Source organism: Canis aureus, chromosome X (genome assembly GCF_053574225.1).
Source record: "Canis aureus isolate CA01 chromosome X, VMU_Caureus_v.1.0, whole genome shotgun sequence".
Taxonomy (NCBI): Eukaryota; Metazoa; Chordata; class Mammalia; order Carnivora; family Canidae; genus Canis; species Canis aureus.
Genome location: NC_135649.1, coordinates 91,567,981 through 91,585,425, shown reverse-complemented (window position 1 = coordinate 91,585,425; position 17,445 = coordinate 91,567,981). Strand labels below are relative to the sequence as shown.

The 17,445-nt window shown below is 41.3% G+C and overlaps 1 protein-coding gene across 6 annotated transcripts in view; it reads left to right on the top strand.

The window, feature by feature from the left end:
• SYTL5 (synaptotagmin like 5) overlaps positions 1–17,445 on the top strand; it is a 234,053-nt gene that overhangs the window by 204,357 nt on the left and 12,251 nt on the right. For 4 of the 6 annotated variants that reach the window (XM_077889472.1, XM_077889471.1, XM_077889474.1 and 1 more), the window contains 6 exons: positions 111–176; positions 3,669–3,847; positions 5,955–6,054; positions 7,643–7,804; positions 15,707–15,815; positions 17,075–17,216. In XM_077889472.1, the coding sequence (XP_077745598.1) occupies positions 111–176; positions 3,669–3,847; positions 5,955–6,054; positions 7,643–7,804; positions 15,707–15,815; positions 17,075–17,216 (758 nt within the window). The remainder of the gene's footprint in view (positions 1–110; positions 177–3,668; positions 3,848–5,954; positions 6,055–7,642; positions 7,805–15,706; positions 15,816–17,074; positions 17,217–17,445) is intronic. The other 2 variants (XM_077889477.1, XM_077889476.1) reach the window with 1 other exon arrangement.

Here is a 17,445-nt window from a genome sequence, read left to right as displayed (position 1 = left end):
ACTCATTTGCATGCATATATGCCTGTAAACTTTTTTCTTTGCTCCTCTGATTTCTGTTCTTTGCTCTAATACCCATTTTTCCTTTTGACCTTTGGGCGACTGTCTTAAAGAGTTCTCAAGCAGGCTCTGACAGGAAGTGGACCTACCTAAATGTACCTGATGCTGACTCAGACACTGTGAGTTTTCAATCTTTCCTTTTCCTTCTTTCCAGCCATACTTTGCACATTTCATGGTAGGGGAAATCTGATGAGGTGGGCAGTTTTTCCAGCATTTACCTTTTTCTGACTTGTATACAGTTAACCAGAGTTTCTCTTTAAAAAAGGTAAACAGGGCAGCCTGGGTGGCTCAGCGGTTTGGTGCCGCCTTTAGCCCAGGACGTGATCCTGGAGACCCGGGTTCGAGTCCTGCGTTGGGCTCCCTGCATGGAGCCTGCTTCTCCCTCTGCCTGTGTCTCTGCATCTCTCTGTATCTGTTTCTCGAATAAATAAATAAAATATTTTTTTAAAAAAGGTAAACAACACTACCAGAATCCAAGTATCCCAAGGAAAGAAAACTTCATTCAGCATTAGAATCTGAGTGCCAGTCAAAAGACATATGGTTCAAAATGATTTACCATTAATGAGATAACCTTTAGAATAAACATCTCTCTTTTAAATCCCAACATTTGCTCGGTTAAGAGCATAAAATTTGGTTAGTAGCAAAATTGCCTTAATTGCCTGAATTTCTCCTACACTTCAGCATTTATGGGTTCTTAAATTTTCTTCTCTCTGTCGGGGCCCCCTGCTTACTGAGGACTGCTTTGAAGATGTGGCTACTGAGGGATGTGGTGTAGACACAAATTAGTGATATGAGGATGTGGGGAGGCATGCTGGGGAGATCCTCAGCAAAAAATCTAGAGACTTTGCTCTGTGTCTTAGCACTGCCAGTAATTTCTGTGAGTCAGTTTTCCCATATGTAACCTGAGGGAGTAGCTTATTCTTGAAGCCCTTGGAAGTCAAAGGCAGCATTGCCTCACTTGGGGCGAGACTCTAACACATTGTCAGTTCACAGAGCCCCTAGTGATTCTTTCATCCCACTCCTGAGCCAAAAGTAATACCTGACTAACCCATTTATTAAGTAATTAGTGGTGTGAAATGTTGGAGTTCGGGGGAGAATTCTTGGGGTGTCTTTGGTACAAAAAGGGTGGTTTTATTAAAGCCTGGGGACAGGACCTGTGTGCATAAAGAGCTGCCCTGGGGTTATGAGGAGTGACTGATTATATACTTTCAAGTTGAGAGGGGGTTGGGGAGGGCTTAAGTCTCTAAGGAATTTGGAAGCCAGGTTTCTAGGACCTTGGGCTAGCTGCTATTAGGACAAGGTCATTTATTGCTGTCTAGTAAAACCTTAGTCACGAGACCCTTGAGATGTATATCAGCAGGCCATGTGCTTGGAGGATGACTGCTGACATGGGTCTTGGGGACCTGTACAGGTAAAGGAAGTTTCCAAAGGGATTTTTACATATTAAAGAAGACTTACAGGATCCTGGAGGTCGGGCTAATGTCAAGCTAAGGTTGCTTTTGCCTTTAGCAAAAGTATTAACATTGAGATGGTTGAGTTGCTGGGGCAAGGTCATAAGTATTTGTCAATGGGCTGCAAAGGATATTAATTTTTTTCTATATTTCTTTTGCCTTTGTTTTCCACATCAGTTAGGTCAAAAAATTTTATAAGGACTAATATCCTAACAACTTAGTAGACATGCAAAACAATAATACATAAATTGAAAGAAAAATCATTTTCTTCCATTCTTAAACAGCCCTTAATCCTTACTAATGGGACTCAGGTGCCTGTTAGGCACCTCACAACTCATCAGATCTGGGAATCCAATTGGACAGCACCACTTTTACTTCTTGTTCCACATTGATTTTTTTTAAAGATTTTATTTATTTATTTGATAGAGAACACAAGCAGGAGTGAGCAGCAGAGGGAGAGGGAGAAGCAGGCTCCCTGCTGAGCAGGGACCCTGATGTGGGGCTTGATCCCAGGACCCTGGAATCATGACTTGAGCCAAAGCAGATGCTTAACTGAGCCACTCAGGCTCCCCTCCACATTGATTTTTATGCAGTACCTACTTATTTTTTCACAGCAACTCTCAAAAACTCAGCTTCACCCAGATAAGACTTAAAAGAATGAATTGTGATTCAATGTTAACACCATGAACAACTGTTAATAATTTGCATGGTGTCTGATGGATGGTCACTGTGTTTTCCCTTGAAATTTTAAAATACCCTATGGTCCCCCTGTGAGTTGCTGCAGTGCTCTGGGATGCCACAATACACATTTTGGAGACTGTGGACCTAGGAGTTTGTTAGAAAAGAAGACTCTCGGACCCCACCTGAGACTGACTGGATCAGTCTTCATCTTAACAAGATCCCCAGGTGATTTCTGTGCAATTAAAGTTTGAAAAGCACCACTCAAAGCCACCTATTATAAAGAAAATTCTGTTTTGTTTTAGGAAGGGAAAAGACAAATTAGATCACTCACTGGCTCACTAGAAATGATAATTTTTAAGTAATTATGGAATTCTTGGTTTACTTTTGCCCTTGACTTAAATTTAAAAGAGATACTGGCCACATCATCCAAATCCTGTTCTTTGATCAGTCTCTGAACACCCAAAAGAATGTAGTGACTTCCGCTCTGCATATCACACAAAGTGGGAAGCCCAGGCTCTCTTTGTACTTAATCTAGTCCTTCCCAGTGGTTCACAGACAGGGCTTTTGAAACTATTGGGTCACTCATGAAAGCCTTCCGAGCGTGGTCTCTTTTGACAGATGTGTTGCTAAGATACAGTTTTGGCACTAAAGGATAATTTTGTTACATTTAATTTAAAATATGTCTCTTGTCATTAGTGTCTAATCAGGAATTGTATTCATTCTGGTAGATTTGGACTGTTGGGGGTTTTTTTTTGTTTTGTTTTTTTTACATTTTATTAGTTTGTTGGTGTGTTCACTTATTGTTTAGTGTTCTATTTTGGGAGTGGTTATTTTACAGAGGTCTACAAAGCCCAGGTCTGAGCACTACCCATGTGACCACAATAGCTGCTCAGGGAAGTCACAGCAACCTAGGGTGTATGCTGTTCTCCTGGCATGCCCTCGTTAAAGCTAGTTATGCCTTCCCAGAGACTGATGGGATGCTCTCTGTGGGTGTCACAGAACTCTGTGGTTCCTGCTAGCACAGAATATATGAGCTTCTCTTTGACCCGATGGATGCATTCTAGACCTTGACGTAGATTGACCGTGGGTCTGGATCTACCAGTGAGAGAGGCAGAAGCTACAAGGATAGGGAGAAGACGTGAGATTGGAAGTGCCTCAGTGACCCTGTATTCTTTAGAAGTGAATAAACAAAAACTCTTCACTTGCCCAGAAAGGCAGTGCTTCCCCTCTCAGCAAGTTTCCTTGCCTTCCTTACCAATGCTCTTTAAGTCTTCTTGTCCCTTGTCAGGTTTGGAGTTTATACAATACCAGCAACTCAGGCAAAAGAAGTGATTTTTGTTTTCTTTGCTCATCCTAGACTTTCCTGCTCATTATAAAGAATAAGAATAGTAATTGAATAAAGCGGGGGGGGGGGGGTGGCTTCTGTGAAGAGCTAATTAGAATAACACTGGGCACCTCTTCTCATCTTGTTTATTCCAGACCAGCCTTAACAGCATGATGAGTGTTTACAGTGAAACAGGAGACTATGGCAACGTGAAGGTCAGTGGTGAAATCCTTCTCCACATCAGTTACTGCTACAAAACTGGCGGGCTCTACATTTTTGTCAAGAATTGCAGAAATCTGGCCATTGGAGATGAAAAGAAACAGAGGACAGATGCGTAAGCACATAGCACATTCCTCAGACTGTTTCAGTCACTGCTTTCTTTGTCAATATGTGTGGTTTTGTCTTAGCATTCCTCTTGATTCAGAACTTTCTCAGAAGGTTGTGATTTTTCTCCCGTGCAACACTTCTAAATATTCTCTAAGTGTATGTATAATGGCTGCATCCATGATTATCTAATTGTAAAGAGCTATGAGTCAATGTGATTCAGGACTGACATATTTGTAGTTTACACAGAGGCAGCTCTGAGATAGAGGCTGGCTGGCACATTGGCGCACCCCAGGATCTATGAGGATCTTGTTCTGGGAGACCCTCCAGAGAAAATCACCAAGCTGTTAGCCCAGTTGAACAGCTCGAAAGGACAATTTTAAGGCTCTCAGGCTTCCAGATATCTACTGGGAGGCAGATAATTGACTGTGTGTGGTACATTGGAAGGGAGCTAGATGAAAGATGTGTCAGGGGTTCCCAAGATCATTGTCAGGCTTGATGATTTACGAGGAGGACTCACAGGACTCCACATGTAGTCATAATCAGCAAAGAAAAAAGGCATGTGTGGCTAAGTTCTGAAGAATCTAGGCTTAAACTTCTAAACTCCCAGCGGAGTCACACAGGATGTACTTAATTCCTCCAGCAACCTGTGCAATGTTGTTTACCAGGGAAGCTCATTTAGAGACTCAACTGGTCACATACCAAAATTCCAGTCTCCCTGAAGGAAAGCCAATGTTCTACATAAGCCATTATTATTTTTACAAATAGTTTAGTCACAGTGAGCCATTTATATCTGTTCCGGGAGTGATGAGAGTCCTCCTGAAATCCAAGTTCCCAGATCCCAGCCACTGGCTAATGTTGTAAGCAGGCATTTCCAGGCAATCTGAGGCCTGCTGTCTTACCCTTTTCCTCCATAGTAGGTGACCTAGGTCCAATAAACACCTCAGAGAAGCTTTTTCCAAGTGTCTAAAGATAGGCAAAATGGGAGTGGGACACCTGGCTGGCTCAGTTGGTGGAGTGTTTGGCTCTTGATCTCAGGGTTGTGAGTTCAAGCCCCATGTTGGGCATAGAGATTACTTAGAAAATTAATTTTTTTAAAAAAGATAGACAAATGAGTGGATTCTGAGTATAGATTGATCCATCTACTTCCTCAGCTACGTATCAGAGGGCTTTAGGACTATTTATTTATTTATTTAGATGTATTTATTTATTCATGAGAGACAGAGAGAGAGAGAGGCAGAGACAGAGAGTGAAGCAAGCTCCTCACAGGAGTCCAATGCGGGACTCGATCCTGGATCCGGGATCACAACCTGGGCCAAAGGCAGCTAGCTGCCCAACCGCCGAGCCACCCTGGTGTCCCAGGACTAATCATTTAGGGTAGCATGGAAAGAGGTCCTCTAAAGCCCTGGTATATGTGCTTCACAGCAACTCTTGTAGCATCTTGTCGATTGAAGTCTTGTACATCTTGTACTTTCTAAATCTGCCTTGATACCCCTGCTCCAAGAGGTTCCTGGGATAGCTCAACACAAGGTGTTGGGTAGAATTGTTATTGTGACACTGGGTTGTTATTTCCTATTTGTTCTTTTTCACCATTTTCCTCCATTTGTCTATAACCACTGATTCCAGTCATCAGAAGTCCTGACATCTGAATGGAGAACAATATAACCCTAGAGTATTTTGTGAGACCATTGATCCTATGAATAGATGACATTTATTGAGTCGTATAATGTCAGCTCCCTTATGTATCAACCAGTTTAATCCTTGTAATGCCCTAAGTTAGATAGATACTGTTATTATCCCAGTTTTGCAGATGAGGAAACTGAGGCACAGCGAGGTTAAGTAAGTTCTTGAGTTTACCAAAACCAGTGAGGCATGGAGTAACTCAAGCACAGTTGGCTTGATGTCAGAGCCCACACTCTTCATCACTATACTGCTTCTCTCTTATTGGAAGCCCAGAGTTCTATTTTAAGGTATCCTGCTAGATAGACTACATTCTCTTTGGTTCTCTAATGTTTCCTGACCTATTCCCTTCACCTCTCTTGTTCACTGAAGTCCCTGACTATTCCTTGTGAAGTAGATGTTTCCCAATAATTAATTTCATGTCTTATCACCTACAGTTATGTTAAGTCATACCTTCTTCCTGACAAGTCCAGAAACAATAAGCGCAAGACCAAGATCAGAACAGGCACCAATCCAGAATTTAACGAAACACTAAAGGTAAGTACATGCTCTCTCATATTAACTCAAGTGATACTGTTCATGCCTTCATTGGTTTAAAATTAAAATTGACTACAGAGAGTTTGTGTGTCCAGGCTTACATATCTTTCAGAAAAGTAGAATTTGAATAAATTAGTGTAATACCCTTGGCTTTCTTAATAGTTCTTTGAAAAGAAAAAGCTGTAAACCCTTATTCTGTTTGTTTCTCTGCTGCAGCTAAAGTTACACCTTAAGTAAAGATGATCAAGTGAAATTTCATCTGAGCCAGTGCATCTTGTCAAAAAATGTTTCACCCTTAGGAAAATTATTTTTTTCTAGTTTAAAATCCTTAAAAGGAGTTTGTCACAGTTTTGACACTGACTTAGCAAATCACTCTGTATACATTCCTCGTTCTGCTAACAGAGCATGAATATGTGCTGTTTCTTGTCATGTTTCAGAATTGGGCTAAATTTAGGCTTGTGGTTAATAAACAGTGGTGAGACAAGGTTGGATTTGGGGAACCTCAGAGAAAGTGGCCCTGGTAAGACATGATCCAGGCCGCAATCTTTGGTTGACCTTACTTTCCCCATAGGTTTCTTTGTAACAACCCCTTCTCTCACCCTGGGCCAATTTAGCCTGGTAAGAAAGATCTGGGAAGACTAGAATGTAGAAATTAATGCCAGTTGCAGGGAAATTTATGAACCTTGTGCCTGGAGTGATGGAGTCAGAGTCCACCATAGCAGGAAGGTGGTGAGCGGGGATGTCCTTCATTGTGGTCCTGTTTAGAAGCAGGAACCAATATGAAGACAGATCAAAATGAAAATGAATGAATTTAGGCAGGGGGTGAATCTGGTGGTTATAACAAGGTAGCAAAAATGAGCCCAAGCAGAATATATAGAGTGACATGGCAAATTCAGGAAGGAGGAAGCCAAGGTCAGTCATGCCAGGAACAGCAAGTATGGGTATCGATGCAAATCCAAGATCAAGAAACACTCTGAAGTGTGTCTCAGGTGGTAGATGCATAGAACAAGCAGGAGATTTGAGGGTGTATAGGCATGTCGCTATGGATCATGTTCTGCTGAAAAGGAAAAGCTACCCCAGCAATATTTTATTTCTAGTCAATATATGTATTTGTCTATTCACTCCTGCACTTATACTAGACTTTATGAAGTTTCTCACTGACAGTACTTTTCTGGATTTAGAGATTCTCATTATAAATAAGGTAAGACAGAGAAGTTGGCAAGTTGATATATCAGACATTAAGCTTACAAAGTAGATGTTGAAAAATGACTAGCAGATGAAAAACAGGTAAAACTGGAAAGGGGACATTCTTCATGATCTAACACTTTTTATATTATATTTGAAGTTTATTGACTTTTTTCCTAAATAATTTGCTAATATATATTTCAGTGCTAGGTCTAACACAAAATGAGTTTATGCCATCTATAGAACCTCAGTTGTAGCATAAACAAAGAAAACTACAATGTTTGGGGGGTTTGCTTTGTTCATATTACTAATGCATATAATCTGAAAGATGATGAAGGCAAATTTTAGCCTGTTGTAGAACCGGGCAGAGTAGAGTGTGTGATGTTGTGAATCTCATTTGCAGTATACCATCAGCCATACCCAGCTGGAAACAAGAACTCTACAACTCTCAGTCTGGCATTATGATCGATTTGGACGTAACAGCTTCCTTGGGGAGGTGGAGATTCCTTTTGACTCATGGAACTTTGAAAATCCAAGTGATGAGTGGTTTGTGCTTCAGCCCAAGGTAGGAAATGCTTCCAGATTAATCAAACAGCTGTGCAGTGAGACAAGTTATGCACAAAATTGATGTCATAGGCCTGAAGGATCTGAAGACTTCCAATTTTCAAGAAGTAATCTGAGGGGATTAGTGCGGCCAAAACTCCTTTTTTAATACAGACTGTATAATGCAAGTCACAGAGTCATATATATTATTAATTTGACTTACTAAAAATGCACTCATCATCTGAAGGTTTCCATGGATTAAAAAAAGGAATACCTGATATGATCCTATCAGAAATTATATGATCCTATCAGAAAGAGAAAGCAAAAACAAATCCATAGAGCCAGTCAGTCTTAAAACATTCTTTCGATTCCCCATTCTTCACAATTCAAACCTAAACAGGAGTGGTCTTGCCTTGGCTCACATGAGGAAGTAACCAATAACTAAAATGTCTGGTTTCCTATATTCCTACTTTTGAGATTCATAAGCCAGGTCTGAAGTTATATTCAGAAAAACAATCTTAAAGCTGGTCCTAGAAATTAAATGCAATATAGCATGTTCTGAACTAGATCAACAGTAGCTTGGATTCACTTTATTCAGCTGGAGCCACTCTACATTTATAGTAAATTTTTAAGTCAAAAGGGGGATGAAAAAAGGTCACATTTATGTAACCAAAGATTGCTCTTTATACACAGGCAAAAAAAAAATATGAGGGGAAGATAGTAGAGTCAAATCAGACTCTCTGGGTTCAATCCTGGCTTCAATCCTGTCTGTGTGACATTGGCCAAATTACTTAAGTTCCTAGGCTTTGGTGTTCTCATATGTGGTATAATAATTGGACATATCTTACTGGGACATTGTGAAGCTCGCAGAAACACCCTGTGATGCTCACATTATTGTATCAGGCACATCTTAAGCTCTCAAGAAATGCTAGGTGGTGTTTATGTTACATCATAGACAAGAGTCCTTATATCACAATTGACAGAAACCCCAGCTCATACAGCTCACAAAATAAAAGGAAATTATTGGCCAGTGATTATCAAGCATGGCTTTATCCAAGTAACTCAAATCTTACCAAGGCCCCGGACTCCCTTGGTCTCTCTTCTCTGTGTTGCCTTCATTTTCAAGACTTTGTGCAGCTGTCCTCCCTCACTAGCTCCAGTATGATTCTCTTGGAGATTATAATACCTGCAAGCCTCTCCTCCTTGCACCACACTGTCCAGGAGAGGAAAAATGTCTTTCTCTTCCAGCAGTCCACCCAGTGCCCTGGGCCTGGTTCTCCTCATTGTGATTACATCATTTGCGTATCCTGAACTAATTGCCATGGCCAGCCAGGGAGGTGAGATACATTGGCTGACTTAAGATAATCAGAACGTACCCTGGTCCTGAAGGTAATACTGCCCCCAGAGAAATCCAGGTATAGTAGTTCTAAAGGAACGCTGAGTGGAAGCTAGACAGCAAAACACGTGTTGTTCACCATCCGTAACAACATTGTTCATAGCTGATGGTACAACAAACATGGTGAGTTAAGTATCATCACTTCCATTGTGCCTGAGGAGATCAAGACTCAGAAGTTAAATACAATTTTCCAGTGGAGTTTTATAACTATTGACCTCAAGCTTGGTGTAAATAACTCATGGAAAATCTTTGGGAAGTATAACTGGGCTGTGGGTAAAATTAGCAATAAAATATAAAAAGTCCTTAAACATAAAATAACTGTAAGCCCATGACTAATATAAATATGAAAGAGGAAGTACAATAGTCACAAGAAATAAGTCCACAATAGAATAACATTCCCTGACATTAAGAATGGGAAATAATTGGTCATTATAACACAGAGTCTCTTGGAATTGAATGAAGAGCCTTACCATGAAGGATACCACTTAATCTGACTTAACAGTCTCCTATCACTTGCTTCCTTTTGTGTGTAATGGGTGAGCACAATAGAATCATAGTTAGAAAATGTCCAAGAGGGGCACCTGGGTGCCTCAGTGGTTGAGTGGCTGCCTTTGGCTCAGTTCGTGATCCCAGGATCCTGGGATCGAGTCCCACATCGGGCTCCCTGCTAGGAGCCTGTTCTCCCTCTGCCTGTGTCTCTGCCCCTCTCTGTGTCTCTCATGAATAAATAAATAAAATCTTTAAAACTAAGGAAAAGAAAACATCCAAGACATTGTATGATGCATGATACCGGTGAAGGACAAGTAATTCATTTTAGTACATAAAATTAACTTGTCTGTCCTAAATTTAATGTGAAAGCACATACGGGCTTTTTGGAAAACAGCTTGGAGAGTTCCAGTCAGTTTCCTGGAAATGGTTGAAGGACTTGCTCAGATGGTATCTGAGCTCTCCCAGGTGTATCCTCTGCTTAGGGACCAACGACTTTCCATGGTAATCACCTTCACAGTGCAGTTGAATGATTTCACTTTCTAGCATAAAGGAGAAGCAACTCTGAGGCTGCTCCAGGTCGAAAAGTTCAGACTGTGTTTAATGTCTGGAACTCCTCGGGCCTCTGCCAGGTCCCCTTGGACTCCTTAAACCATGACTGTTAGGAGTTTTGCCTCCAACAGCTCTCACCTGACACTCTGTTTAGAAGACTGTGCTTGGGCTACTGTAGCTTTTTCCATGAGCAGGGAGTCAGAAGCTCCCAGAAACTTACGTACTACCTACCACAAGGCAACCCTTTGCCAGTAACTGATAGATGGGGGAGTATGAACGCATAGTTCCCGTACGGAGAGGGGTGGGTTAAGGGGGTTGGTGCTCCAAGGTACTACTTATACTCTACAGCTTCTCTACCAGATCAGGCCCTCTCCTTGCCTGGCTTCCTCCCTTCCCTGACCTTTTTCCTGATCACCCCTTAACTAGTCTATCCTGGGAGCAATTCTTTTTTTTTTTAAGTATGTATGTATGTATGTATGTGTGTGTGTGTGTGTGTGTGTGTATGTATTTATTTAAGAGAGCGCAAGCGAGCACTCAAGCAGGGGCAGAGAGAAAGGGAGAAACAGACTCCCCTGCTGAGCAGGGAACCCACGTGGGTTTTTATCCCAGGACCCCAGGATCATGACCTGAGCCAAAGGCAGACACTTAACTGATTGAGCCACCTAGGCACCCTCCTGAGAGCAATCTTAATAAGTCCTAGGCATAAGAATCCTCACCTCAGAGTGAGCTTCTGGGGAACCCAACATAGGTTAGTCTTTAATCCGTGTCATCTTTCTCTGCCAAGAGAAAAGATGACACGTAGACACATATATGTGTCTCTGGTACATATAGAGGAAAGCCCACAGTCTCTGTACATTCTGCCTTATTTAAACACCATGCCTTCTAGAAATGAGGAGGGCAGGTACAACATACTTTGTAGGCTGCCTCCTATTCATTGGTGGCTCATCCTCAGGCTGAGCTGGGCTCCATGTGGTGGATTATCAGCTGACTATGGCAAGTGTCACTTCATTTCAGTCTCCTGCCTCAGCCCCTTCAAGGCAGTAGTCACCTCATCAGCTACAGCTAGAGTATGAGCAGCCCTGGAGACTTGATGTCTTCTTGTGGATTATCCAGCTGAGGAGGTGAAGTGTAAGCTACAGGGACCAATTTCCTTAGTGATAGAGGATCTTAATTAATAGTCCTTAAGCATTCAGAAATACTGATACCATTTTGCAGTGGGACTACTGGAAAGACACAGTGCCTTATATCTTATTGACTCTGTGTTAGTGAACGTCCCTTGACACCTGTCTTTGTTTTTGCTCAGTCTTACAGCACTAAGCCAGTGAGGAGGTTGGTGCGGACAGAGAAAGAACTCAAGATGTCAAATGTACTGTCAAGTAGTTTCATAGTAGAACTTCCATTTCACTGCATGACATGAGATTGTTTATTAGCTGTAACTCATTATCTTTCTGAAAGGCATATTAGGTAGTTAGACAAGAAGGGGTTGTCAGTATGAATTGCCTTTCATGTCTTTCCAGAAGGTGCTATTATAAAAACAAGGACCTTTGAAAATCAACAGCAAGCTCAAGTGTTTTCCAAAGAAATCTTCTCTGTTCTGCCTTCAGGCAGAGAGTAAATGTAAATTCCTATGAAATTATTACCGAGCTAAAAGACTCTCTCTTTATTTGGCAGTTAGGGCAGACTTTTGTCCATAATTTATTACCCCACCTTAGACTTGTAAATGTGTTGGGAACTCTGCTTCCAACTCTGATATAATGTGGATCTCTCTTTGCAAAAAGCAGAAGATGATGGTGTTACCTGATAATGTTACACCCCTGCTCAGTCAGATACCCCCTGGGGTTCCCTACTGCTTTTGGATATGGTTTAAATAAATTCTAACCCATCATCCTGGAACTTGATGCTCTCTCTCTTTTTAAAAAGATTTTATTTATTTATTCATGAGAGACACACAGAGAGAGGCAGAGAGAGACATAGGCAGAGGGAGAAGCAGGCTCCCTGCAGGGAGCCCCATGCGGAACTCGATCCCGGGACCTTGGGATCACAACCAGAGCCAAAGGCAGACTCTCAACCACTGAGCCACACAAGCATCCCACTTAGTGCTCCCTTGATAGGGCCCAGCCTTCTTAACAGAGGAGCATGTCCATGCTTTACCCACATCCCCATTTTCATGCATATGTGGCTTCCCCTGGCTTTCACTCACATCAGCCAACACCTGCCAATCTTTGTAGGAGAGGAACCCTCAGGCTGCTGATGTGGGCTTGGTCCATGGGCCCATATCAGCAGCCTGGTCTGTGGGTCTGGAAAGCCATATAGCCTGAGTATTTCAGTTTTCTGGGGGTGGATGGGAGAGCCCTTGATCAGCACCTGATGGGAGAAGGAGCATCATAAATACTGCCATTTCCTTGTCTCTGGTTGAGACAACTCTCTGTGATATGATCTTTTTCTGCAAAGCTCCTTCTGTGGAACTGAGCAAACGTTACCATAAAACTTTGCCTGATATCACAACCTTGTTAAGCCTCCTTCGATTATTGGTCCTATTTCCCAACTCCCCTTCCTAATAAAACACTGTAAAATACACTTGTATCCTAGGGTCTTCTGGGCAACTCAGAGTAGAAACCTTGTTTATGTCTTCCTTGCTACTACCCTCCTTTGCACACACTTCTAATCACACCTGACTTCCTACCAGTCCTTAAACACATTTTACACAGTCTCCACAAAAAAATATTTTGCTTATTCTGCTTTCTTAACCCAGACTGACCTTCTTCCCATCCCATCTTCATCAGTCATCATAGCTCCCATCCTCTAAGCAGCATGCAAAGGCCACCTCTTATCCCAATCTAGATTATTCTTTCTCTTCCCACAGTAGTTTCTTTGTACCTGTATTGGAGAAACTGTCATCCTGTGTCTGAACTGAGCTTACAGTAGTAGGTCAGTTAATAAAGTCACAGAAATCACACATATACAAACATGCACCTCCAGTGAACAAATAATCATTTATTTTAACTTAAATATGCATTTATCTTCAAGTCTTCTAATACAGGGATAATCCATTTTATTTGAGTATAGTTTCAAGGATTAGAATTCTATCGTATTTCCTGGCATAAATTCTGACGCTGGTATATTATAATCCATAGTTTCTAGTTTGAGCTTTCTTGAAGTGCAATAAGAACTTAAGAATGCTTTCAAAGTCAACCATATATAAAAGCTTTCTAAATATCCATGCTTGTTTTCTAATCTTTTACAGCTTTGAGCCCAAATATAATCTGATAGCAAATGTATTGTCAAATGCTTAATTCTTTTAAAGCATTCAGCTTAATTTTTATATTAGTATCTGTCTTTTTGTACTCTTAGTTTATAGATATTAAATTATATAATTAGAAAAAAATTAAAAAATAAATTATATAATTAGAACTGCAGACACGCCTGGCCTAAAGAGCCTGGGAGACTAATGCAGCTGACTTTTGGTGAACATATAGTTCACCTATAGGGGTCAGCATGCATGGTCTTTGTATAGAGGATCCTGCTCTTCACTGGGGATGGAGAACATTGATCTGATGAATCAGTTAAATAAGAGCAGATTTATAGAGCTTCTATTGAATATATGTCTCCTGTATAGACTGAAAACTCAGTAGGGTCTATGTCTCATGTGTCCCTACAGCACTTAGCAAAATGCCTTAAAAGCATTACTACAAGAAGAATCCCATATGTGTTGGTAGGATTGAATGAGTTGAATTGAATTGAATTCTACCTTTTTCTGAGCAAAAGGTGGTCAAATAAGGTAAAATGATGGTATGTCAGGAGATGACATTGCCTTGGAATTTCCTTGCAGGAATACCAAAAATATCCCAAGATATTAGATATGTACAGACTGCAAGATAACTCCTTCCCTTGAATTTCTTTTGTGTGTGATTGTAAAGCTACAAGACTTCATTTTTACTATTTCCTACTCTCACAAGATTTCAAGACTGTATTTATAAGAAGTCACCAGTATATTTTAATTTAAATACCAATGGAACATTAATCTCAATATTGCATGTTTTAACCTCTGCTAATACATAGTATGTGATACCTGTACACCTCACTTTTTCCTACCAACATATTTTCCTATCCAAAGCTCCCAGCTAAAAGCAAATCAAGCCTGTATTGGTTAACTATTATATAGAAAACTACTCTAAACCTTAGTGGCTTAAAACAATTGATTATATTGCTTATGATTCTGTGGGGTGACTAGGCTCAGCTAGGTGGTTCTCACTGAAAGTCTCTCGTGTGGTTGCGGCTAGATGGTAGACTGAGGCTGTAGTCGTATGAAGGTTTGACTAGGCTGGTTGTTCAAGTTGTCTGTCTCACACTTCCTGGGAATTCAGCTAGGACTGCCAACCAGACCACCTACATGTGGTTTCTTTATGTGGCTTGGGCCTTAACACCATGGGTTCTCAGAAGAAGCATCCCAAGGATATTCATTCAAAGAGAGGACATAGAAGCTGTTATTCTTAGGGTTGGGGCCCAGAAACTGGCACATTGTCACTTGTGCCATGGTCTACTAGTCAAACCCATCACAGGGTCCACTCAGATTCAAAGAGAAAGGATAAATACCCCACCTCTCATTCCCACCAGCAATGTGTGAGCCAGTTTTTCCACATTGAAGTTTTTTTTAAGTAGGCTCCACACCCAGTGTGGTGCCCAATGCAGGACTTGAACTCACAACCCTGAGGTCAAGACTGAGCTGAGGGGCACCTGGGTGGCTCAAGGGTTGAGCGTCTGCCTTTGGCTCAGGTCATGATCTCAGGGTCCTGGGATCGAGCCCCGCATCAGGCTCCACACAGGGAGCCTGCTTCTCCCTCTGCCAATGTCTCTGTCCCCCCCCCCTCTGTCTCTCAAGAATAAATAAATAAAATCTTTTAAAAAAAGACCTGAGCTGAAATCAAGAGGTGGATGATTAACCAACTGAGCCACCCAGGCACCCCTCCACATCAAATTTTAATCATATGAATTACAAATATGGCTTTTAATAACTGGTGGCTGGGCAGCCCAATGTGAATCAAGCCTTACTGCTTATTTCCTCCTCTTGGTCACTTAGGAAAGCCTGGAGATGTCACAAACAGACAGGGAGAGAGGTACCTTCTGTAGCTATTTTTAGTGACATCTTTATTTCTGCCTCATACCCCAAACTATCTGTTCACTGATGGATTCCAGTCCTCGGTGCATCACAGTAGCTACTGACTGACCACACATGTCATGTATCTCCTCTCAGATTCCTTTTACTTTAATGTTAAAAGTTATACACAAATACCTTCATAAAGTTTTCCCACCCCTCCCTTCTTGTACCTAAGGCATATCTTAAACCAAGAAGTTTAAGTTGAATAGTTGAATGGGAATGGATTGTCATATTTAAGCCAGCAAGTGAATATGACAGGGCCATTCAAGCATGGGCTACAAAATAATAAGCCAAGCATTCTCACTTTTTCTTTTCGCCTGTCTCCCTTTGGCCAGGTGGAATTTGCTGCTGACATAGGCCTGCACTATAAAGGAGAGCTAACAGTTTCTTTACGTTACATCCCCCCAGAGGAGAACCTTATGCTTCCTCTAGGACAAGTTCAAGGTAGAGTAAAAATTAGTGACTTTGATCAAGGACATTCTGCATCTCGAAGTATGGGGTCAGGGAGAGGGAATTGGTTGGACTATGTTACTTTTGTGTCACACAAATGAAAATGTAAAGAGTTGGGTGTCCCTGTCTTTGAAGAGAGTTGAGAAATATAACCTACGTATGGGGAAGGGTGCAGGATCTTTATAAGTAAAGGACAAAATTCATACTTAGAAACCAGGCTTAATGGTGATGTTTGTTTCCTGGAAATCCCAGAGATATAGAATCTTCCCCAGGATAGAGTGGGGAGGACTGGAGGGGTACAGTCTGCTGAGAGGAGAGGTATGAAAAGCTGCTATATCGATTTATGACATTCACAGTTTCTCAGGAAGTCTTGAGGAAGAAGTTGACCTAGAACACAGAATGTAAGGGAAAAATCCAGATGGGATCAGCTTTCAAATCCCTTTTGGCCTTCTACCATCAACTAATTCAGATAGCCTCCTCTTATCCTTCCATTCACTATCGGTCTCTTCAGAGTGACCCTGTGCAAGTAATTTACTACTTCTCAGCCTCCATTTCCTCACTTTGTATGAATATCGTAAGGATTAAATAAGTTCGTCACAGAAAGTGCTTAAAGCAGTACTGAATAAAGGTCATGATGGTGGTGGTGGTGTGGTGATCACTCACGTTGAGCACATTTCATTAGAATAAAAATGTGACGTAGGAAGAGTTTTCTCTCAAAAAATGTAGTTGTGCCTCAGTTATGAATAGCCTTTAGAGCTGGCCTTGCACAGTTCTAAATTTATAAGACTAAAATGTCCAAAGAGGAAGTTACAAAATTTTCTCTTTTGGAGTCTTGGCACTTCTGTGGGGCTTTCGCTGTAGCTATTTCTCACTGAGAGCAAGAATGTGTCTCAGGCAGCTCTGAGTCTTTTCCAGTTTGTTCCTCCATACCCTGTACTAAAAAGATATTCCTTCTTGGGGAGTATTTAAAGTTTTAAATTTATGTGTTCATTTATTTTTTTCAACAAACGCAAGTGAAAGACCATCTAGAAGGAATCCGATAGAGTAGGAACATGTAAATAAATCCCTGGAAAAATATACAATAACACAAAGACCTGATTCAGTCCACAGATGAAATATATCTTGCCAGGTCTTCTTTGCGAATTTTGAAATGGAACCCATGCTCTCTCTCTCTCTGTCTTCTGTCTCTCTCTTCCTTTCTCTCCCTTCCCTTCTTCCTCCCTCTCACTCCATCCCTCTCATTTTGATGGCAGATGCCGGAAAGAAGACCTTCAAAAGGGGAAAGAAGAAGGAGTCACCTGTAATCTCTGGAGGAATACTGGAAGTGTTCATCAAAGAGGCAAAGAATTTGACAGCAGTGAAGTCAGGAGGCACCTCTGATAGCTTTGTGAAGGGGTAATTTTGTTTTAACTCATTTTAGAAGATCCTTAATGGGAGATGAGAGGATCTGTGACCCATGAGACAGTGGTGGCAGTGAGACTTCTATGTTTACATTACTTTATTTTTTAAATAATAAATTTATTTTTTATTGGTGTTCAATTTGCCAACATACAGAATAACACCCAGTGCTCATCCCGTCAAGTGCCCCGCTCAGTGCCCGCCACCCAGTCACCCCCATCCCCTG